The sequence below is a fragment of the Delphinapterus leucas genome, chromosome 12 (assembly GCF_059928025.1).
Source record: "Delphinapterus leucas isolate spDelLeu-1000000601 "Yukka" chromosome 12, BTC_Dleu_Yukka2, whole genome shotgun sequence".
Lineage (NCBI taxonomy): Eukaryota > Metazoa > Chordata > Mammalia > Artiodactyla > Monodontidae > Delphinapterus > Delphinapterus leucas.
In genome coordinates this window covers 77761555-77786999 of record NC_143140.1, presented here as the reverse complement: position 1 = coordinate 77786999, position 25445 = coordinate 77761555, and the positions used below count along the sequence as shown (strand labels likewise).

General features: G+C 38.8%; 1 protein-coding gene across 1 annotated transcript in view; it reads right to left on the bottom strand.

Moving 5' to 3' along the window:
• GRM1 (glutamate metabotropic receptor 1) overlaps window positions 1-24895 on the bottom strand; it is a 166647-nt gene extending 141752 nt beyond the window's left edge. The window contains exons 1-4 of the mRNA XM_089921679.1: window positions 24844-24895; window positions 21318-21564; window positions 16744-16912; window positions 5761-5887 (exon numbers count right to left, since the gene is read on the bottom strand). Of these exons, the coding sequence (XP_089777805.1) occupies window positions 5761-5887; window positions 16744-16912; window positions 21318-21564; window positions 24844-24895 (595 nt within the window). The remainder of the gene's footprint in view (window positions 1-5760; window positions 5888-16743; window positions 16913-21317; window positions 21565-24843) is intronic.
• Window positions 24896-25445: the final 550 nt, after the last annotated feature.

The following is a 25445-nucleotide window of genomic DNA, read 5'->3' as shown; positions in this document are numbered from 1 at the left end:
AAAGTAAAGTACAGTAAGAGAAAGTTCAGTTTAGCAGCCAGGGATCAAGAGGTATCCAGGTGCAAGCTCTCTAGGACCCTTATTCCTACACGGACATACTTCATCTGTGGATTGAGCTACCAAAATCTGCACAATGAACACTGGTTTTGAGACAGCTCAAGATAGAAGTTCTCAGTGAAGTCTTTTATGACCCTCAAGTCATAGAGCCAAGACAACCTGTCTAATAAAATATGCCAGGGGAAATCCATCAGTAAATGAACTGACTTTGGTTGTCATCAGTGGAGTTTTAAACTTTAAACTGTATATCATAAATCCCAGTGCCCTTAATGTAGCCAGAAACCAAAGACTGATACTCAGCCATCTCAACAGATAATCATAGAGTCTTCCAAGTCTAGTTTTAAATTAAGCCTATCCTATGCAGTGTACTATAGACAAATGAAGAAAAACATCCTTATGATAGAAGTATAAATATTCTTGTGTTGTAACAGTAGCAGTTTGTCATAACAACACCCCAAAGCAATATACCTACATCACCACTAGGATTACTTTATCTCGTGTGAAGATCCTAGATTATTTTCCCCATGTGGAAACCAAAGTTTTCAAGGCCAATCCAGTACCATCCAAAACAGAATCACCTGGGGATTGGGACTGATCACTTACATTTTGAATAAGCTTCTTAAAAGTTGTTTTTTATTCTTTCCTTTCCTTTCCTTTTATTTTTTAAGACACCCTAAATTTGAGAAGTGCTAGCTTTGCTATCTTGTGAGAATTAGACAAAATATCCATATTGTTCATATATGTGATGTAATGTACTTATTTGTCCTGTTTTGAGGTTTAAAGAGAAGAGTTGCCCCACCCCCAAGTGTGTTTGGGTATTCCAAGACTAGAAGGGATGGCGGTTAAGTTCAACCAGTGGTAAAGAGTGAGTGTCCTGAGCCTACCTGACCCCCAGCACCCAAAAGGAGAAGACTTTAATGGGAGTTGTGCATACTATATCTAAAGCACAGAGAACTTAAGGACCTGGCAGTGTCTATCGTTAGAGTTACCCTACACAATCCAGAACCATTGGACAAGTCTGTTTCCTCCAAGCAGACTACAAACTACTGAGCAAAAAGAGAAGTGGTAATAACTCTGATCTGAGGGCAATGGGTCACTCCTAATTTTTGAAACAAACATTGGCTCACTAGTAAGATCCAAAAGCATTGGAGGAGGCTAAAATTTAATATCTGACTTCTTTCCAATTAGGTAAAGACAAATTTAATATGAACCAAGAAATAAAGATAGGCCACAATTATTCTACCTAAAGTGTGTTGGGGCATTTAATAACATTTACAATAGTACTTCATGATTGCATAAGGCTTCATTGAAATGCTTTCTTTAACATTATTACATTAATATAAATTACCTACAAGGTGAAATTAATAATTTAATGTTTAACTCAATGTCCCTTCCTCTGTGAAGATTTTTCTCTTCCCAGGGAAAAATGATTGCTTTTTTTCTCTGTACTTACAAAAAATTTTGTACATACTCCTGTTGCAAGGCTTATAATTACCTGTTTACATGTCTGGTTTCATATGAAGCTTCTCTTCCAGGATATAAACCTTGTTTCATTCACCCACATGTCCCAGTTTCTCAAAAAAAAAAAAAATACCTGGCATGAAGTAGGTGGTAGTGTATAATATAAAAGTGAATAAATGAGTAGATAATATGAGAGGTGGCAGTAACTGTGGGATGGGGAAAAATAGCTAAAAAGTTAATCTCTATAACAGTATTTTCTATTTTTTATTGATGAGATTTAGTGTAGTCTGACTTTCTGAGGAATTATTTTATACTGTTTGACTTTTTAAAAGGAGTAAGTAGCATTGGATTACATATAATTGGCCCATAGATTGTTAAACTACTGTCAAGTTGTATATCATGGCAGAAGACATCCCTGTTTATGCATCATAAAAAGTAAAGTGTGAAATTTAAATGCTGAATTAAAATGTGCATATTCCCAAGAAGAAAATATGAAAAATTTATTAAAACAGCTTCAGAAGTCACTTCCTCTAAGAAATATACAATATTTTTCTTCATAGCCAAAAAATAACATATTCTAATGAAAACAAAAACTCACTAACATGTTTTTATTCATTAATATCAGAGTCTTTGAAGCATATAAGAAAAGTAGCTATCACATAAAATGATTTTAAGCATATTTTAAACAAACTTCACCTTCAGTAAAAAACACTATTTTCCAAAGAGAATGATTTCTCATTTTAACTAAAATTCAGTCAAAAAAATCTACCCATGAAAATAAAATACCTACTTAAAGGCAATGCATATACTCCTCTGAATATTTTTACTGATTTTTTTGTATTCTCTCTCTGTGAGTTTTCTCTTTTCACAACTATTGCTACTATGGCAACAATCAAAAACACATTGCCATGTACTGCGCCCTTGCTCTGAGCCTGACATGGCACCAAGTAAGTGGCAAATTAGATCTCATTTTCCATTCATGTGTAAGACTGGAAGGGATGCAGAAACAGTAGGTGTCATTAAAACTAAGTATAGCTGAATAATATTCCATTGTATATATGTACCACATCTTCTTTATCCATTTCCGTATGCTAACACATATATATGGAATCTAAAAAAAAAACACGGTTATGAAGAACCTAGGGGCAGGACAGGAATAAAGACTCAGACGTAGAGAATGGACTTGAGGACACGGGGAGGGGGAAGGGTAAGCTGGGATGAAGTGAGAGAGTGGCACGGACATACATACACTACCAAATGTAAAATAGCTGGTGAGAAGCAGCTGCATAGCACAGGGAGATCAGCTCAGTGTTTTGTGACCACCTAGAGGGGTGGGATAGGGAGGGTGGGAGGGAGATGCAAGAGGGAGAGGATATGGGGATATATGTATACGTATAGCTGATTCACTTTGTTATATAGCAGCAACAAACACAACAGTGTAAAGCAATTATACTCCAATAAAGACGTTAAAAAAAAAGTATAAATGAGTACGAGAGATGCATATTCTGAAAGACCTTAAGTATAAGACTTACAACATAATTTGGATACATGATCCGAAAGTAGCCACTTGCCTGTTGTTATCAGATAAAGGCGGTCTGAGCTGTTACTTTGCTCAACTCATTTGAATGTTAAAGTGATTTTTACACATATGATGGATGATAGTAGATTAAATTCTCTAGAACGATAACTGCATTAAAATTCACCTATTTATAATCAAGGAGGATTTTTTTAATAGTTTACTAAGTCAAAGAGGCTTAATCAATGACGGTGATAATTTGGCAGTGGGCAGACAATATATCCACAGTGAAAGATCTCTAGGGAATAAAACATATGACTTTGAGTTCCATTATTATAACATATTAGATCTTTAATTTTTTTTTGTATTTTAATGTTTTAAAGTTGGATAGAAGTTCTGTATCATGTATGAGATAAGCCCCCATTTAAAGGGAAGATGAAGCAGTAGGAAAAGTTGGAGGAAGCCCCAAAAGTGTAGACAAGAGGAAAACTCCTGTACCTCAAAGCCAGGACTTCTGACGTTTAAGATTAACCTTAGAAAGGTGATGGTTTTGTCTTTGAGCCTCTTCCTGGTCAGTTGTGGTCTCAGTCAAATAGCTGAGGGCTGACTCTGAAGTCAAGCCCAGTTCTCAAGCACAATGGTGATCTAAGGGGACGGCTTTCTCAAGATGAAAAGGACCGGCAGGAAGCACACACTACAAAGGAGGGTAAAGTTGTGAAAAGAGACACAGTACAAGTGGGAAAGGAGGCCTGTGTCCAGAATGAGGTTGGAAAAGCTTTTCCAAGTCAGTCCATTGCATGCAACCATGAGATAAATGCATAGTGAAAGGGCATTAGACCCAGGGACAAAAACCCCTAGATTCTAGTGGTGGCTTCTCCTACTGAGGATCTGTATTGATGTAGATGAACTTGGGTGAGTCCCTTCTTCTTTCTAATTCTCTCAATAGAACAAATATTTATCAGGCAGCAATTATGTTCAAGGCATCAGGCTATGAGCCAGAGAGTAATGTTTCTCAAGGGATGGAACAGGGACTAAGTGCTTCAGAATCTGCTGGGTCTTGTCTCAGAAATAGTGAATGGGAATCTCTGTAGATGGGTAATTCCCAGGTAATTTTTAGGCACATTGAAGTTGAAAACCAGTTTTCAGCTAGAGAATAAAGAAACAGGTGAGGTATAGTTTGTACCTTCAAAAATATTCTGATCTAATTTCTTTTCATTTAAAAATGGCCTTTGTACCAGGTGATTTCTAAAAGCTTTCTGATAGTCTATTTTCTAACAGGGTTAACATTTTACAAGGTCTCTCACTTACAAAGTATAATTTTAATTATGTGACCTGATTCTACTCAGCCAGCCATTTTTGATGCCCGTTGAATAAGCCACACAATTTCTTAGTTTCGTATTCTTATTTGAGAACAAGTCAAAAAGTAAACAGCAATCATGAATGTTACCCTAACGATTATCAGCAGCACACAGGGAGGCATAGGATCAGCAGTCAATGAACTACGACCTGCTTCTAACTAGTTGCGTGACCTTGGGCACACAAGTACACCTCTCTAGGCCTCAGCTTTGTCGTTCTAAAATGAGGGATTGCATTACTCAGATGACAAGGTCTCCATGAACTCAAAGACAAAGTTTCTATAGCTTTATCACTTTTAAAAATTTTGAAAAGTAACTGTGAAACACCTCTCATCTGTGAACTCATACCAGGGTCTTTGGAAATCAAAACTCATACCTGAACATTGCTCTTGGGAAGCTTATAAACTCATGTAATCCATCCACAGGAGTCCCATTGATTTTATGAGTCAATCATCTCTTGCATTCATTTATTCCTCTCCATTGCTGTAGCAGCTGCCCTAGTTCACACCCTTTGAATTTACTCACTTGGACCAACATAATAGCTTCCTAACTTCTCTCTATTTTTAGTCTAGGCTCACTACTCTCCTCCATACTACCTCCAGGGTCATCTTTCTGAGACACAGATATCATGATGTTATTCACCACTTTAAATTCTTCAGCGGTTCTCCTGTGCTTAAAGCCCAAATCCAAACATTTATAAAAAGGTCCTACAGAAGCTCCTTACCATTTGCTGCCAGGGTACTCATCCAGTCTCATTTCTGACCACGTATCTACTAGGCCTTGCATTTACCAAACAACCCCATATACTTGTTCCATGGTTTTCTCCAAATGTATTACATGCTTTCATGTTTCCCATGTTCTGCTTTCCGTCTGGAATTTCTTTCATCTCCTTATCTGCCTAACAAACTTTACAGTAGTTTATAAATATCTCTATTGTAGTAATAACTATTTTATTTTATACTTTTACATGTTTCTTCCCTGATATATTTTAAGTAAATAAAGCTGGGGCTGTGTTTCACTTATTTTTGTACCTTTACGCCCTGCAATAGTGCCTCATATATAGATGTTCAAGAAATATTTGCAAATATAAATTCAGGTGACTAGAAATATCTTCAGATAAAATTTTTAAAAAGAAAAACAGGAACAACTGGTATATAAGAATAACCTTTGAATACACTTTTATATTTAAATGAACTTTTAATATAGATTACGGAAATTGTATAAGAGGTTTATGTGTACACTTTGACATGAGCAGTAACAATGTAAATAAACATTGAAAAAGACATGAGATAATCACTATCATTTTAAATAACAGGCACATTGGAAAGGTAAACAGTCAGGGACAGGGCTTACAAGTGAGGCAGCTCCTACCTGTTAGATCTGCATTGGGCCACCATCCCAAGTCACAAGCTTTGCAGGTGAATTCATCTTGCACATATTCATTCTCTTTGCAGGCAGTGCAAATCCAGCAGCAGCTGACTTCTCCTTTCCGTATGACCTACAACATAGCAATATTTCATATGCCTTACAGATCGCTTCTCCAGAAAGACATTTTTTTTTTCAGATGAGGACTTGCTTTCAAACTATGATTTTTTTAGAAAAGTAACTTTTCAAAAAATCGTATATGTCGAGGAACTTTAAATACATGGATTGGGATATACCTTATTGTACCAGAGTTCAGATGTGAATTTCAGTTCATTCCATGCTGGATTTGGAAGCTTTTCAATAATAATTTCTTTTATAAAAGGAACTAAACAGCTGAATCATATCATCATGTATATTAATATGTATTAATAATTCTTAGAAAAGTAAAAATACATTTTTCTTTTTATGTTGTTGTAAGTTCCTTGATTTGTACTTTCATAATGTCTAATATGCTGTTAATCCCATCCATTAAAAAATTATTTCTAGTATACTTTGGTTTTCATTATATAAATTCTATTTTACGTTCTTATATTTCCATGTGTCTTCTCGCGATATGCACGTTTTCTTTTAAATCCTTTCATATGTATTTACAGTAGGTATTTTAATTTGACTTCTAATTCCATCATCAATATACTATCTGGGACTGTTTCTATTGCTTGCTTTTCCTTCAGGTAATGTGTCACATTTTCTCGCTTTGTCACATGTCTAAAATTTTTTAACCAGATGCTGGACATAAGGTGTAGAGTGCTGGATTTTTCTCTTGAAGTAGTATTGGCCTTTGTTCTAGCAGGCAGCTAAGTCACCTGTGGCTCAGGCTTGAGTCTTGTTTTTCATTTATTAGGGCAAGTCTAGAATAGTCTCTACTCTAGGAATAGTTTAGCCTCATTATAAACTATGACCCTGCTGGGATCTCTACTTAACTCTTTGTGTATTCAGCAAAGCATCTCCACTAGGGCTTGTAGAAACTGGGACAATTCTTGGCCTTGTGTGACCTCTGGGAATCCAGCTTCCCACTAATTGTTCTTTACCTGGACATTCTGAATTCTACCCTGCTCATACAGATTCAGTCAAACACTCATGAAAACTCATATGCCAACTTCTGGGACCCTTTTTCTGCATAGATCCATCCTCTTCCTTCCTCTGCACTACAAATTCTGGCTGCCTTGGCCTTCTTAAACTCTGATTTCTGTCTTCTTAAATTATCAAGATAGCCAAGCTCTGTTTGTGTTCTTTCTCCCTAAACAACAGCTAGGAAATTGCCTCCAGGCAGAAAGCCAGAGTGATTTTAGGGTTCACCTTGTTTGTTTCCTTTCAATTCCTTGAATTCAAGGTCATGCACTGTTTTCCAATGTCTGAACACAGTTATTTCATATATTGTGTCAAGTTTTCTGGTTGTTTACAGCAGAAGACAAAGTCTGTACTCTGTTACTCCCTCATGGCTAGAAACAGAGGTCCCTCCCTAACACATTCGACATAATCAAATGTTCTCATATGTAAAGTCAGAAATTAAACTGTAGATATTGCCATACCTTAAAATCATACAAACTCTATCCTTTGTGAAAATAAAATTATCTTCTTGCAAATCCGGTCGAAATTTATACCACTATTTTAGAATTACATGAAAAATATCAAATGACATTATATTTTCAGAAACTGTAAAAGGTTTCCTTTTTCTTCTTTTACTTTCAAATAACTTTAGAAAGTAGACTCAGATTAAGTCTTTTTGAAAAATTCACACTTATCCTCAGAATAAGCATGAGAAATCGATATTCCAAATTATAAATTTTTCTAAGTGCCATGAGAAAAATTGAATAAATGAGTACTGCTTTTTACTTTAATGAGTATAAGAAGTACAAAATAGTGTATATCTCTTCAGTCAGCTTTATCTTTTTCCTAACTATAAAATGAATACTATGAATGAGACAATTTCAAAAGATAATAATGCTAAACAATTTATTTATGCAGAATGACTGGTGAAAGGTAGATCCTATGAGTAACTGGCACATGGAAAGTATTTAAAATTAGCCTTTAAATGACTGAATAAATGAATGAATAAGTGATTGGCTTATACCTCTAATAAATAATGAAAAAGGAACTGCTCAAATGGAGTTTTTTTTTATTACTTCTTATTCAGCCACCAAATATGTGCACTTTTGCCATACAATGTCTAAAATATGGGATTTGTCTTTTCTATCTCTCAGCCACCCCTCTAGACTCAGAAAGCTGAATTCTGGTCCCTGTCTCCTAGTCATATAACGTGCCTCTAATTACTTCTCACTCCAGAGTTACATGCACACAGCTGCCAAGATCATCTTGATGGCCTGTGGGCTCCTCAAGAGAAGGGAATCATGCCATACTTTCATTGTTTTCAGATCATAGTCATCAATAAATGTACCAAGAACACACAGTAGCTGGCCAATGAACGAGTGTTGAGTTGAATCTTTTTTAAAAATGTAATTCGGCCACTCAAGGAATGTCAGTGTCTCCCTTTTCTAATACCTTTGAAATATAAGCTCTTTGGTCAGTGATTCACTTAGTCCCCGGTCCTTGTTTCTGCACCTAAGTTTGACTGTTAATAATCTCTTACATAAGTCCACCAAACAAGGAAGGCAGCCTCTGTGCCATCCCCTGCTTACATCCTCATTAATGTCCACATAATTGTTTGTTTTGGAGAGAGGTTTCAAGTAGGGCAGATACATCATCTAATTTGCTTTCCATCTGACTTGCTTTCTACAAGGATTATTATGGCTGCTGTTTAGAGAATAGATTTTAAGAAGGACAAAAGAGAGAGTGTGTGTGTGTTGCTTAATCCATGGTTTTCACATGCAACAATAAATAAATAAATATATTTTAATAAAAGAAAGGATATTCCTTTCCATTTAGAATATCATCTTTCCTCCATCAGCCCATCTATGTCACTACTTTCGAGTCCTGACACATGCTCCAGGAAGTACTTCTGGTGCAGTGAGCCCTTTGAAACACTACCTTATTTGGAATTCTCTATAATTAAAATATACTTGGTAGTTTATTACCACAAGTTAGTTAGCTTTTGTCCTCTAGTTGTTTCACATGTATATGGTAGATATGTTTCATTCAGATACTTTTTAAAAAATTCTTAAATTATTGTCTCTACGTTTTAATCGCCCCCATATCACAGGTATTGATATTTTAAATTATTTTTATACTAACTGATATTTCTTTTGCATGGAGTATACACTCAATAACTGAATAATGTATTGTCTCATTTTTGTCACCATAAAACACTTTTTATGACAGCTCTGAGTCATGATAAGAGATTTGATATTTCTCTGAAATTGCGCTTGAAAGACCAAGACTTCCCAAGACACAGGGACTGTTTTGATTCCTTTTACATCCTGTGTACATGGTGCTCTGTTTATTGTTAGTAAGACTAGATGACCTGCTGCTTCACACAAGGTTATGATTCAATTCCATATACACTGTAGGAGTCTTAAAGTATTTATGACATAGGAAATCAAGTGTTAACTTTACAACTACGTTTCTGAAGTAACTTGAAATGGATTTTTTAAATTTAGGCTTTGTTTAGAAAAAGGACAAAAGAAAGAAAACAGCATCGAGAAAATATAATGAAGGAAAAGTAATGATAAATCAAAGGAAACAGAGAAATTTGCTTCAGAAGGGAAATGCCTGGAGGACTAAACAGAATAAAGACACTGGTCCTACCTAATTAGGACTGTAGGAAAATCAGCTGAGGGAGAGAAGGGCTAGTCCTACCCTCCTGTGTCCCCATGGCACCCAGCATGAGAGCTTGGGCAACAATGGACTCTAATTGCTGATACAATTTTTTCCAGCTACACCATGAGTTCCTCAAAGGAAGGGGCCATGTTTAAGTTTCTTTTGCTTTCACAGTGCTAGCATAGTTATTGGTACATATTAATTTTTCAATAATTACTCAATAATGTATGTGAAAGAAAAGAGGGAAATAATATGGAATATTACATAAGCAAAAGAAATGAAAATGAAGAATTCAAAGAGAATAAAAAATAGAAGGAAATTGAAGAGAGCCTTGAAAGAATTATAGAAAAAGATCAGTTTAGGAAAATCCCTACATAGTAATTTATTACAGGGGAAATGTAACAAAAATCATATAGGAATAGAATATGATCACAAAAATGGGCATACATTGAACAAGACCATGTGCAAGGCCCTCTGTACAGAATTACACTAAACCTCACAACGACTCCATGGTGTGAAGTTAATTATTTACATTTTGCAGATGAAGAAACAGCTGCAGAGGGGATCAGTAACTTGTGCAAACCTCAGGCACATTATCACCAGTTATTTTCAAGAACTAAGCTCTTCCTTGTGTAAAAACAGCTGTCAGAATGATGGCATGTTATGCTGAGAACCAAAATTATATCTCAGAAGTTGGCAGATATATATTTACTTAACCAACATTTATTTAGTGGCCCAGTGTGCCAAACATGGTGCTATGCATGCGGACAAATAAATGAAAAGACCTGATGATCACTGAGGTTAAGAAGCTCAAAATCTGACATAATGTAATACGTACACTGCTAGAAGGAGGAATGAAATGCTTATGCAGGGCATATGCATGCAATCATTCATCCATTCATTCATTCACATTATGCATTCACAATCAGTGAATAAAACAGATCATATCCCCATCTTTGAGGAGCGCCATCCTAGAAAAGGGCTTTGAGAAAACTACAGCAAGAAAGAGGAATAGGGTTCAGGGCAGGGACCAAGGTGAGGCAAGCCTAGTGCCTAGGGACCAGACTTAAAGAGGCCCTTAAAACCCTCAGCGTTGTGTACATACCCACCCTGCACTTGCAGGATGTTGATGGGGGGCCACTTTAGGGTCTGTGCCCTAAGTTCTTCACTTGCCTCATCTCAGTCCCAGTCTTGATAGGGAGGCACGTGGAATTGGGGATTGCAATTTTGCATATGGTGGTCAGGTAAGGCTTCACAAAGATATGCCATTTGAGTAAAGACTTGAGAGAGGGAAAGGGAGTAAGTCCTGAATATATCTGGTGGAAGAGAGTTCCAGGCATTGGGATCAGCTAAAGAAAAGACCCAGAAGTAAGAGTCCAATGTGTACTCATGCTATTGCCTTCCTTCTCTACTTTCCTGTATGTGTGTTATACTTCAATAAATATTTACTTAAAACAGAAAATGAGCCCTGCTTTGGCCACTGCCACCTGCAAGACAAAACAGCTCTGCTGCGTTCCTTCTCTGCCCGGTGTCATTGTGATTCAGCAGCAGGTCCTATCAGCACCTGTCCCCAGAAGTGGCAGACAAGCTAGATCTGAGGCTAAGGTGATCACCAAAAAGTTCAGTAACCAGGAGACCATCTTAAACACTGGTCAAAGCATGAGAGGTGAAGGTGTAGGTATTACTCAGAGTGGCTGTGAATAAATTAATGATGATTCCATAGAATTTCTCATTATGACCAGTGCTTGCAAAGTTTTATCTCATCCAGAGACACTATAATAATTTCATGCTTTCACATACATAATAAAATACAAAAAGGAGCCCAGTATTTTGTCTTTAACTTTTTTCAAAATTGTAGCCCGTATGTTTTTAGTAGCTGGGGCAGATCACATCATCATTATATAATCATAAGCTTCTCAGATAAGGAATTTTGATATTCCTGTGGACAATTTTTGTTGAGAACCTGCCATCCTGCAGTGGAATTTAGAAAATATTACATAATGAAGGAACTATGTCATTGTTTCACTGGTTGCCAAAATGGTTGCATTAACTATGAACAAGTTCAATGGGTAGTTCGTTTTGATTCACAAAAAGGGGAAGTTGAGGTGAACAGGACAGCTGTGGTTGGTGATGTTATTGCTAACTTTCTTAGCTGGTCTTCTGGCCATGTGAGAATTGCCCTTATGCTTAGAAGACAAAAGCTGAGGTATGAAGTTTCATGATATCTGCACCTCAGTTCAGATGGTTCAGGGAAAAAATAGTTAACTCAATTCTGAAATATATAGTTTGTAAAAATATGTGTATCTGGGCTTTTCTCCACATATCTAGGGTGTATTTTACTATACGACAATATGGCATGTGTAATGAAGAGCCATTTATAATATGGTCTCCATAATTCTATCTTGATAGGCCAGGTGAGAAGGGGGGAAGTAGTGATTTCTACTTTCCATGCCTAAAGTCCCAGACTCAAACCATCATCTTGGAGTAAAGAATCCAAAAACGAACTAAACAGAAGAGAAAACTAGAAGAGAAGAGAGGGGAAAAGAAAGAATAGGAGGCGAATGAAAGCAATCCCCAGGACCCTTTCCCTGGGATTCTCTGCCGGTTTCCCCATCTCTGTCAGACCCTCCCGACCACCTTCACTAATATTTATTGCCTGCTTAGTTCTAGATTCTGTTCCCTCAGCAATTTTAAAGTGGATCTCTATTTTTAATTTCGTTGTAAACTATTAAGAAAATCAGCTTTAGCAACTGAAACTTGCATTTGCAGGAAATATGCCAGTTCACATAATGAAAGATGGTTGAACAACATGTGGCTGTGGGTTGATAAGAGCTTTGGACTGGCTCCAAGCTCAGCTCGGCATTTCTTAACCACTAGCTGAGAAAGCTTGGGGCAAGTGATTCAAGCCCTCTGGGCCTCTGACTTCTCATCCATAAAATGGGGTGATAATATCTGCTTTAAAAGTGTTGTTTTAAGGAATAATTGAAACGATGTCATCCATTCTTGTACTTGGACGAGAATATGCCTGATGAATGTTAGTTCCCGATCTCTATTGCCTCCCTTCTCCTTTCTTTCACTTTCTCCCCCTTGCCTTCCCACCCCTTCTTACCTCTTTCCTGCCCTCCCCACACCAAGGAAAATAGCAGCAGGCTTGGTATGGGAGACCAATACTAGTGCCAGGCCCTTGCTGTTTGCTTGCAGATCCATTGTCCATAGTTTACGTGCTGCCTCAAATTCTTTTTGCCTGACCTGTCTCTTAGGCCCTTGGCCCCTGGCTCTTGACGGTTCTGGATGCTTCTGCAACTCCTACCTCAGAGCCTACCACTACTGTGTCATCTTCTGGCATCTCCGGGTGACTCTCTCTCCCCCGGAGGAGGCACTGGGTTCTAGAACTGCCTCCTTGGCACAGCAGGAGCCCAGACCAGACTGTGTAAGACCCACAGAGACTTCTCCCCCTGCTGCTTCCAAATTCAAAGAAGGTCCACATAGCAGGACATGGACACTGGCTTCCCCAGCAGCTGCCTAAAGGGGTCAGATGATGTCACTTCCTGTGAGCAAACACTGACCACAGGAAGCAGAAAATAGAATGGCAGGAGTGCATACATTTTTCTCCCTTCCTTGCTCCAACAGGCAGTCCGAGCAGCCTGTCCAGAGACCTCCGTGAGGCTGAGCTGTGCTCAGTGAGGCAGCATCCTGCCCAGTGATGCTTCACCTTAGTGGTAGAGGTGTTCCGCCATGCTTCTACGCCTCCCTTCCCTTTTCCTCTCACTCTTGCTTCCCTGGGATTGTATCTCCCAGTAATGCATTAGCACTTAACCTTGCTTAGCTTTCAGGGTTCAAGGTAACCTGAGCTAAGTAGCTGCGCACTACATTGCTCAGGCTCTCTTTCCAGCGTCTTCTCCATACAGTTGGCAGAATGGAAGGACCTAATGGGAGACTAAGAGCCGGAGAGAGGAGAAGCCTCGTATCAAGGTATCCTCCCCTCCCACCTCAGGAGGTGTCTCAGGTAGTATCTGTGACCTTCCCTGTGTCCCTCTAGCCCAGAGGTGGGAATGATTCCTACTGCTGCTCATCTCTGAGTTGCCTCATTGCCCCTTTTTACTTTTTTTTTTTTTTTTTTTTGTGGTACGCGGGACTCTCACTGCTGTGGCCTCTCCCATTGTGGAGCACAGGCTCCGGACGCGCAGGCTCAGAGGCCATGGCTCACGGGCCCAGCCGCTCCGCGGCATGTGGGATCTTCCCGGACCGGGGCACGAACCCTTGTCCCCTGCATCGGCAGGCGGACTCTCAACCACTGCGCCACCAGGGAAGCCCCCCTTTTACTTTTATAACCAGTTTTTTACCTTAAATTTCCTCTGTTGAACCACCTGGCATGGGTTCTTTCTTTCCTGACTGAAACCTGACTAATATAAGACACAACAATAAAAGTTTGATTTTATTTACCACTGTTTGTGGTATGACTGAAATCAATTTCTCCTCCATAAAATATTATAAGATATTATATTTATATTTCTAAAATCAATAACATAAGAAAACTGGACTTTTAACTACTTCAAAGGAAATTACCATAAGAAAGTTTTATGGGTTATCACAAAAGAAGTCAAATGGTTATTTCAACATTTTAAGTGGCATTTGACATTTAAAGTGAATAATCCTTTCCTAAAGGCTATGTTTCTCAGTTAATACAAGTGCAAGTCCTACAATCACCTTTTAAGTTGCTTCCCTCCAGTCTCTGTAGTGGCTACTGAGAGACCTGGCTCTGCATCCTGAACCTGGTAGATGGCAAATTGACGATGTAAGAATATAAATGCTATTATTTGGTAAATGGGATTCAGATTTCATTTGTTTCCATACCTCCCGTGGTGCTTATGGGAAACAAACAAACATCCCCCCTCACCCCCACTCCAGGTGTTATTGAGAATGGGCATAACTTTTATCCTGCAGGGTACACAGTACTATGAAAATTGGACCCCAAGAGATTTGCATTTATAGCAAGTGCTCTGTAATGGCTCAGCAAAGATTTCTGGGATCTCCTTCGATAACACTGCATGGGTGTAATGCAAATGTGATGCCAGAAATACTTCAGTGTCTAGCTTAAAGATGCATGCAGACAGCCTTTCCTCTGAACTTGGGGGTGGGGGGAAAGTCTATCTTCTGGAGTATACAAATGGGACTACACATGGCATGTGAGCTCCCATTCATGGCCTGCCAGCAGTCAGAGTAACAGGAGGGAAGTCTGAAAGGGAGCTGGGGTGCAGAGTATCTTTAGATTGATTTGTTTTCTCTTGCCAGGGTTGTATTTGTTTGTTTGTTTATTTGTTTTTCTTATACTCTGAATAACCAAACTGTGTAGTTTCATAAACTTTTTCACAGCAGTTGTCTGCACTAAAGATTCAATGCTGCCACCCATGCTGGGGAGGAGGTCTGAGATTAACATGTGACACCCTTTGGGTCACAGGAGAGCATAAAGCCCAGGGCTTCTGGGCTGTCCCAATCATATGACTTCAGGTCTCCCTGGTTTTCCCTACCATCCAGAGAAGATAACCAACCCAGAATCCACTGGTCTGGCATCCTGTGGTAAGAGTCAAGGAGAAGTTTTAGGCCTCTCAATTTCAGAGGATATATTCCTAATACCACCAGACAGCCCCATGTGAAAAATTCCATCTGGATAAGAATCAGAAATGGATTCTTGGGGAGAAGCAGCACTGACGTATGGCCCGTACACAATGGTTTGCCTGGAGTCGTTTTTACACTACTGAAATGCTTCTGTACTGGTTGGAAACTAATGGTGTCTCTCCAAGCCCCCTGATTGCCCCATACTACCCTATCCATGTAAGATTCCTCACCTAAATCTTCCCATGATACAACAACTCAAGGATTAACCGCAGGCATAGCAGGAGGCCTCCAGCACCCTGTCATAGCACTAAAATGGAGTTCATTCTGATTGGTTGGTTATCATGACAATTATTAAATATTTTTAATATCACATCTGCAGAGAAGGCAGTGACATTTGCAACTAGGGTGAGTTGCCTCAGAAGTTTTTTTCACACTCAAAGTGACGGATTCTACTGAGAGCTTGAGTCCACCCAGACAGCTCTTCTCAGCTGCTAAATGATGTTGCAGGTTCCAGATCCTCCACATTCTTTGATCAGCAGTGATAAAGCTTTTCCAGCTGCTGTACCAGCACTACTAGACTCTTGCCCTAAAGGCCCCTAAGTATACTTCTCAGGGCCTCTCCCTCGCATGGCTGGTTCCACGGCTCCTGCGAATGGCGTGGCAGCGTGGCCACGTGGCGAGAGAGCAGAAGCCTCACACCGTATACATTCCAGCCCCAGCTGTGCCTTGTGACATTTACTTGACGGCTTGTCTGCTCCCAGAGAAGAGTCACAGAAAATTAGAGATGGGAAAGACCTATTAGGTCGTTTAATCCACACTCCTGCCAGTTCACAATCACTCCCCTACGCTCCATTTCCTAGTGCCTCAGCCAGTCTGGTTTCTAAATAGCATGGGATTCAGAGAGTGCTCTTTCCACGTCTTCTTCACCAAGAATTCTCTCTACTCCATTCAGCCAAATGTCCAGTATATGAGGTTTATTTACTCTAGTTTTAAATATACAGTAATATCATGATCACTCACTTGCCCCAACCTGGAACAAAACAAAACAAAACAAAAAAACTTCTGGGAATAATTAGAAGTGAAGACTCTCTCTTGGCTGGAAAATACCAGTTTCAGGAAAATTCAAAGAACTTGGTAGAGAAAAGAGAAGTGGTAAGCAATGCTTTTGTGTTACCTCATTTCAGCTTCTTTTATTTTAGTTATACATTTATTTGGCATCGTTCAGCTTCTGCTTTCTTTGACAATAGCTAGAACTATGAGTAAGCAGTATCATTGGCTTTGGTTTCCGCGTTTACTTCTGTCTTAATTTTTAATTTGATTATTAATCCCCTTGCTTTCTATATTGTATTTAAGATTGCAGCTCATCATTACGATTCAAATAAAGACTATTCTAAATATCCCAGTGGTTTGCCTATTCCATTGCCCAATCTTTCTTTGTCTTCCTCATTTTTGCTAAACACAAGGACAGAAACAGTACGCCTGGTGCACCCTTTCTGGACAGTCTGGTCAAAGAAAAATGTCTGTGTTTTTCTTTGCTTATGCCCAGGCAGGAGGTCTCCTCATGGACACCGTCCAAGAATGCATGTGCGGCTGGCTTACCTTAATTTGACCCTTTAAGCAAGGCTCACTGCACACAGACCGTACCATTCCACTCTTGTTCATTTGGATTTTGTAATCATCAATGTTCAACACCCCTTCATGCCAAGTTCCAACATGTACATAGTCATAGCGATTAGCTTCAGTGTACTGCAGATTCATGATATCATACCTACAAAGAAAACAACATGTGTGTCTTGGAGAAGATGGACATGATGTAGAAACCAAAGGAATTTAGTAAATAGGTAATAATAGAGAGAAGAAAGAGAAAAGTTAGAATCATCCCATGTCCTAATGCCAGCTACTGTCAATATTTTAGTTTATTTAGTTATGTATCCTCTGATTTTCCAAAATGTATATTCCATTCTTCAGTCTCTGTTTGTGTATCATCCATATTCATTAAAGAAGATATTATTCTTGTACTTTTCTCTCTGCTTATTCTCAAAAAAATCTATATGTGCTGAGTCGATCACCATATCCTTCAAATCATTATTCACTAGATTATTCTTTGATCAAGTAACAATTCTTCAGAACACTAATTTTTAGCTTAAGTATTTTTATTCAAAATCCCTTTTTCACATTCAGTTGCCATTTTAATTACACTGGATTAAAAGAGGTGAGTTTTACCAAGTCTGGAACTTATTTTAGGTGCTAATAGAGCACGAAATCTGAGAAATGCACCTTTAATTAGCAAGGATGTTTGGGATTTAACATCTTGAGCATTGACATTTAAACTGGTCTCTTCCTTGATCAGGACAAACATTTCTGAATCCAAGTAATTGGTGTCATTTATTTCAGTTATTTCAAATGCTGCAATGCTGCACAATGGTTAAGTCTACATTTAGAAATCTTCACTGTAGCCAGAGTGTGTTCTGGGGATCAGATACATCATTTCCCAGTGTGGGCAGTGGAGAGCATTTTCCAATTTGGTGGAAAAAACACAGCATTTGACATTAGTATGTATAAGCTGGAATCTCTTTCCTAATGTTTTAATAGTAGATTATACTACTTAGGAATGTCACTAAACTCTGTAAGGCTCACGGGGTTCTTGTGGGAATTTACTAACATAAGGCTGTTCGCAATTGGGAGAAATACATATGTAAGGCAATATCACTATATCATTCACATTAGTAGCACTATTAATGTGCTAAAACACTCTGGTTATTTCCGTACTATAAGAAAATGAGAACATCTTTGTGTTGTCATAGTCATTTCTCTCTCGGTTATTGACAGTTCTCTGGTATTCTTCAATCTTCTTTCCATGTTGCTATTTACTCCAAGGAAACTATAACTCAAGTGGCAGTTGCCCAAAAATGGATGCCTGACTCTCCCTCAGTGGCTCTGCAAAGTGGGGTTCTTTCCTACAGTACCTGTGCATTCTTCACTCTCCTGCACTAGAATATGGGACAATATCTCTTACTCTTTGTGCGTGACCCAAAGAAATAGCTGGCAATTAACTAACACATATTCCTCTTCCTCAGCTCTCTTCCTCCCCTCCCTAATATCCCTACCTAACCCATCTCGGAATTCTTTGCCTCTAACCCTGATACAGACTCAGAATCCTCCTCAGCCCAGCACTCCAGGAAGCTACTAGCAATCAACCTTAGCTGGCATCTGAAACCTATTGGCCATATCTGGCCTAGTTCTTTATCTAGACAGCTAATATCTTTTAATAGCTTTGCTGCCTGTTCTTAATGTGCAAACGCATCCTGTCACCCACAGGATGGCTAGTGGCTTCTCCACAATCAGATTCTGGCAATTTCTATAAGTAGCAGCTCCCTAAAGGGAAAGGGGACTCTCGGCGCATAAAGGAAGTCTTTCCCCTACTTTTCCAGGTGAACAAAACTTAGGTGGAGTGAGAAGAGAGAATGGTGCAACTGGAGCGCGTTATTCACCTCTCTGCTTGCTGATTTTTGGTTAATAGAGGGGTCTCATTCCTCTGGTTGCTGAGACAAACCAGAATGTTCTCAGAGTAGCTGTCTGAGTGATAGCCACGTGGGTATTAACTGTGGGCGGCTTGCATTCATCTTGCTGATCAAGGACACTAATCTACACCTGCAATATTTTCCCATTGTAAGGTCCTTATGGTTACAGAGCCTGCTGTGTTTGGTATGAGTAATTCCCTTTTTCATTTCCTTTAATCTTTATGTTTTACTCCATATTACATTGTGAAATCTTCTTACATACTTTCAATGCAGGCTTAGGTGTAATGCGAGCTTTAGAATATCTTTTTCCTATAAACCAGTTTCCTAAGACTTTTATTTCAACTTCCTCATTTCAATAGGAGAAATCAGTTCACGCTTAATTAGCATTTAGGAACTGAAAAATTCACAATATTTTGGTATGAAAACATACTTTTGAAAAGTTCCAAAAGCTGGAGAAAAAAAAATGCTTGAAGATACCAAGGGAAAAATACTGACTTAAAAAAAAGAGGCCTTCCCCAGTGCTGTGTGTGTTAAGGAACACTGCTCTTTTCTCTTGACCCCAGAGTCCCTTCTAGCACGTTGGTGGTTATTTGGAATATCCTCACGCTGTGAATTACAACTTTACAGCATCCTTTCAATGCATTCAATCTATGTTGCATGATGATTAACTAAGATAATTACAAGAGGGACCAAAAGCATGAATGACGGTGTGACAGGAGATAGAAACAGAGGGAAGTGGTTGAAATAGAAATTGAATACAGATGAAGCTGACCAATTTCAAGCCTGTGGAAATGATCCTTGAAAAGGGACCCAGGGGAAAACTCTTGATTTAAATACGTAATTAAAGATGAAGGAGAAACAAGCTAAAATTGTGGGCCTATATTTTGGATAGTTTACAAATAGAGAGAGGAGGAGGAAACTCACGTCCACGCTGTGTGAGAAATGCATCTGGCCCTGTCCTAGGCACATTGTGTATGTTATAGAATCATGAAGGAAGGTTTCCATTCCAAATCCAATCCTTGATAGAACCTGGTTTCCAGTAGAACCCAGGATTACAACCACGGGTTTAAAGGGGGGCGGGGTGGGGGCGGTCAGTGCTCTGAATCACTTTTTCCTCTGGTACCATTTCTTAAGGTGCTCAGCTCCTGGAAGCTTTCCACACGCCCAGGCCCTGCATCATTCCATTCTTCCCACTCTCATTTTCATCTAAAGCTGCTCCCACCTCACTGGCAGCTTGGAAGGAATCTGATAAATTCATCGCTTTAATTGCTGAGTATTACTTATAGCATTTATCCTTCCTGGAGCTGTTGGATTTTGACAGGGAGAATGCACTTAGGCCCCGCAAGGCACTCTCTAAACGTAGAACTTTAAGCTTACATGAAAGGAAGAGATATATGAAGAATTATTTAGGGTCAAATAGTCTCTTACAGTACATTTGAAATGACATTAAGAAGGTTGCCAGCAACTCTGCCTAATTTTAGGATTAGCTAAAAGGCAGCACGATGCGGCAAAAATATGACAAGTGTCAATTCAGACTGCACGGCCTCTACCAGCTACTCTCTGCGTGACTTTAGGTGAGTTTCTTCATTTCTCTGACACTCAGTTTTATCATCTGTAAAAGAAGATGATGATATGCCTATAGCGATGAGGATTAAATGATTTGATGATCTGTTTTATCACCACATATGCTTTTCTAAAATCTCTCACTTTGCAAAATTATGTACTGAAAGATAACAGGGCTTAGGAGGAAAAAAAAAAAAAGACTGTGGGCACACTGTGCAGTAGCCAGACTGAGGGCCTTTTTTCTTTCCTGTTGCAGGTTTTAAGTTTTATCCCACTGTCCTGATCATCCCTTGCCTAAGAAGATTCCTGTGAAAGAACACAACTACTGTTTATACTGATATCATTCTCTGCATACCAGTTACATATGAGCTAACTGGTGCTATAAAAGCAAGTGTGGCAGAAGAGACTGTATATAAAATGACTTGGGAAAAATATATATAGTTAGTTAGATTTAATTTTCCTTTGCTTCTTGATTAATTCTTTGGAAGCCATAGAGACTCAATACCAGACAGAAAATTCTTTTCTTTCTTGTTCTAAGAAACATGTTAGCAGGAACATAAGTTAACTTGAAAAAAAGGGATACATATGAAGACTTGGTTCTCGTCATATATTAAGTTCTTTAAGCAGGAATAATATTAAAATATTCCACAACCAGTATAGTATTGGGACTAATCAGTTAGAAGGAGGCTGACCTGATGTTGGCAGTGCCAGGGAGAATCCTGCTGGTCAGGTGTAATCTCCTTAGTGTCTTGGGCTTGCAGGGAGGTCCCAGGCATTCTAAGGGAAGACCAGGGATGATAGCTGTATGTGTGTGTGGGGAGGTAGAGGGGTGGCACTGGTAGGATGCAGGATTGTGGGTATTTACCAATAAGAAGTTCTTCAATGTTTTATAATGTAATTTCCATCTAACATTAGCCCTTTCTTTCTAGCTATCTCGTTGCATCTATCCTCGTTTGCGTCTATCCTCGTTTGTGTCTATCGTCGTGGCACCCAGAAACCATGGAACCAAAGGGAGCCAGAGTATCCATCTGTCTGGCTTGAAGAGGATCACAGGGTTATTTAGATCCATTATGGAAAAGACTGCTTTACCTTCCAGGAGCATCCCCTTTCTCATCAAACCACACCTCCTCTCCAGACACACCGATGAACGTGGACTTGATGAGGAAGTCCAGGAGTTTGCTGCCATCGATGGGCTTCATGGCATCACAGAGGCCCACATGGCCAGGGCAGAGGGCATGGTGCATGTTCTGTAGCCCATGTGCCATGGCATAGATGGCGTTGATGACAAACCCCATCTTACTGTCCTGGACATAGTTTTCTTCTAAGCTTTCATTGCCTGTAACATAAAAACAGATCACTACCAAGGTTGCAGTAATGAAGTCTAAACCTGCATGTTTAATTCCCAAATGCTTTTCAGGGCTCTCAGAAGAAGGGAAAGCCAAACCTACCTGTTCAAGCTTTGTATTTGTGACTATCTCTGCTGTACTCTATCTGAAAATAGTTTATTCAATTTTATTTTCTGAATTCAATAACAGCTTTATAACATATAAAACAAACGCCACAGAGGTGAAAATAAAGAACTTTCACATACTGCAAGGAAATCCTTAAGGAGCAATGAAAATAGCTCTTATTTCCTCTGGGTTCACAGAGACTTATATTAAAAGTCTCCCTATATCACAGTCCTGGAAAAGCATTTTTTATATCCTTTGTGACAATCCACAATCCATTGTAAATCAATTTGTGCATTATCTAAACCCCAATATTTTCTCTTGATGATTCCACTAATTTTATCATCTCTAGAACCAAAAAAACCTAGAGTAAAAAGAAGAACTAGGTAGTATGAATTTCTTCTTCTATATGGTTGGTGGTACAGAAATATTTGAATAAGATTTGCTAATTATTAGAAACTCAGGTAAAATGTTTCTTGATGGAAGAGTCATACTACACATTTAATCTAAACCTTTAGCTTTATGTGTGAATTTCAGATACTCTGATCATTTCCACCTATGTCACAGGTGACAGCCTGAATAGGTCACTGAACCCCAAGGTGTCTGGGCTGGAGAATAACAGAGTATCTTAGGAACTTAGAGAGCTTGAAGTACTTAGAAGAAATGGTAAAGAGTTTTGACTTTGACATTGAGCTTGAGATGGAATAAGACATTTACAAAGAGTTCTATTTAAGGCTAATCTGTTTAGGTATAGTTGAAAATGTAAAAAAGGTACATGTGCATCTACTCTAAGAATGAGATACAAAATACCCAGGTCAGGTTGAAGGGGGGACAAATTCCATTTTAACTCATCTTCCAGTGTTGCTTAATAAGAACTTGTTAAAAGTGTGATTTGCTAGAGTAATATTTTCCTAATAGAAAGAACACTTCCCAAGACGAAATAGGAGTAAGAGAGGCAGAAGGGGCATTTTAAAATCAAACTGCACAGAATAAGTCTAGAAGTCATGTAAAGCAGAAAGCAAACATCCTCCTTGAAAAAACTGCAAAGTCATTGAAATAAGGTAATTTATGTCTGCCACCCAGAACCCCTGGGTCTTAAATGTTAGTTTGCTTTCGCTTTTTTTTATATTGGGATATAAAAGAGATAAATTAATGCCATCGGTCTGATAAGTTTTAAATGAGCCTTTAAATACAGCCCGAAACTCCCAAGTGCTGGAGCTAAATGTTAAAGCTGTTAGAATTAGAGAAATTACCAGGAGTTAAGGAAGAAAAAAAATAGACAAAAATTGGATGGCAAAATAACCTTCAATGCAGCAGTAACTGAAAGGGTTCTGGCAGCTACTTAAACGGTTCTACTAAAACCATCTACTTGAAGTGGCAGCTATTAAAGTCAACCCTAGGAGCAAACTGTCAAAAAATGTGCGTTCTTTTCTCTGTTAGGGACAAACCTTACGACCACTGAGTCTGTTGTTTTGTTTTTGTTTTGATAAACGCTACTAAAGATGTATTATATATTTTAAAAATTATTTTGGTGTCCCCAGTACAAATTTCTTAAACTGTCTTGTCTAGTGGATGCCTTATTCATCAGCATTGGGACTGTAACTGGTCTTGGATTTCTTCGAGATCAATGTTTTCCTTTGATCCTTATTTAGGACTATCATATAACTTAGTGTCCAAACTGGGTTACTTTTGTGAGTGACGTGAGTAATAATTATCCCAGAAACACCGGTGTAATTAAGGCAAACTGGTCAAATGGTGACGTGTTTCTTGAGCCATGCTGACTTCCAACTGTATCTATTTACTGATGTTATGAGTAAGATATGTGTGTATATATGTATATATATATGAAAAATATATAAAATAACACATGTAAATATATATACATTCATGTATACATATGTATATTTATTGATACATATACACAATAAACAATTAGTGGAATATTCTTCTTAATTTAAACTAATTTTACATTTGTCTTAATGGGAAATATACACATTAATAGTAATACTGGCTATTATTTTTTGTGTTTATTATATACAATACTCAAATAATGATATCATGATAATCCTGCCAAAGGGACATGAATCGCACTGTTTATAAGTGAGGAAAGAGCAATGGTATGAAAATGCCCCCTTGATACTTGTTCTTTCTGTTGGCAGAAACATGGGTGTAGATATAGAAGTCTACAGAGGAGACACTTTTCTGGCGACTGAGGACAGGGCATCCTTCTGTGCACCAGTATCATTTTCAAGCTTTTTGAGGTCTTCTCCCTGGGATTGTTCCAAATGTGCACAGCTGTCTCTCTGACTAGAAGTACTAGCACTCAATCTATTAACTGCAAATTAAGACAAAGAAGCTCATCCTGTCAGTATTTATCATACAGAAAACCAGGAGGCTAGGCACATGTTTTCAGGGAATATTTGTAACTCAAACCCTTTTCCAAATAAACACAAACAGCTTGTGTGTTTGTGTAAATCTAAAGTGACACATGCACTTCCCTACCCTGCCAGTCCCCTGGGTCTGCACATGAAGGGGATGCTACTTCCCATCAGTAAGAAGTCTCTCTTCAGCTACTACGCCAGTTCACGATGAACTAGCATTTGGGAAGGTGTGACAGAGTTAGAAAATCACCTGGCTTTTACAGGACCATTTTCTTTGCCATAGCAACAGTGACAGATGATGCTGCAAGAATTTATCATCAAACAAATAGAATATGATACAGGTTTTCCTTCTGCCCAAAGATCCTATATTTTCATGACCAGAGAATAGAGAATCCAAGCTAATATTATTGTCACTTGGTGGGAAGGTGAAAACACTCTGATTCCCTGGGGTTTAGTGCCTTTTTAATAACACTAGTCTCAGAGTTATTAGTAAGAAGGGGATTTTATGATTCATTTTCTGCGGTGCATTAACCATTACAGGCCACTAGGGTATCATTAAACTACTACATTTTCTAATCTACTAAATGGAATCAAATGATTGTAGTTGACTGTGTTTATTTACCTTCAAAAGAATACCTGCCTAACTACTTCACAGCAGATTGTGAAAATAGCTACCTTGATTCTAAACAGTAATCTTGTTCTTATTGCACAACACAAGGGCTGTAAGTTGCTGCCTGTGTATGGCAGCACACAGAGCCTCCATGAGGGTAGAAACAGGCTGTGTACCTTCTGAAAACAGGAAATCCACGGTGGTGGGGAGAAGGGCTGGCAATTCCATCTGCTGCCATTTACGATGGCTATTCAGCAGAGTGGTATAGCAGAAAGAAAGAGCTCGGGACTAGGCACTTAAACACCTGGGACCTAGTGAAATGGAGCAGGACCCTGTGGGGCTCCCCTGGCTAGGAATTCTTTCCATGTCCCGCGTTTCTTGTTTGAAAGAAATAGGCTTCATTCAGCCTCCTTGACCTTCCCTGAGTTCCAAAGTGCAGACTCAAACAGTTGCTTATCGGAGAAGGGAGGGAATGCAAAAACAAAGGAGGAGCAGTCAAGAAACATTAGTGCAAATAAATAAGATCGTCTGTACCAATTTTTTCAGATTCCACATATATGCGTTAATATACAATATTTGTCTTTCTCTTTCTGACTTACTTCACTCTGTTTGACAGTCTCTAGGTCCATCCATGTCTCTACAAAATTTACAAAGCAGAAATAGAGACACAGACGTAGAGATCAAACGTATGGATACCAAGGGGCAAGGGGGGGGGCGTGGGATGAATTGGGAGATTGGGATTGACATATATACACTATTGATACTATACATAAAATAG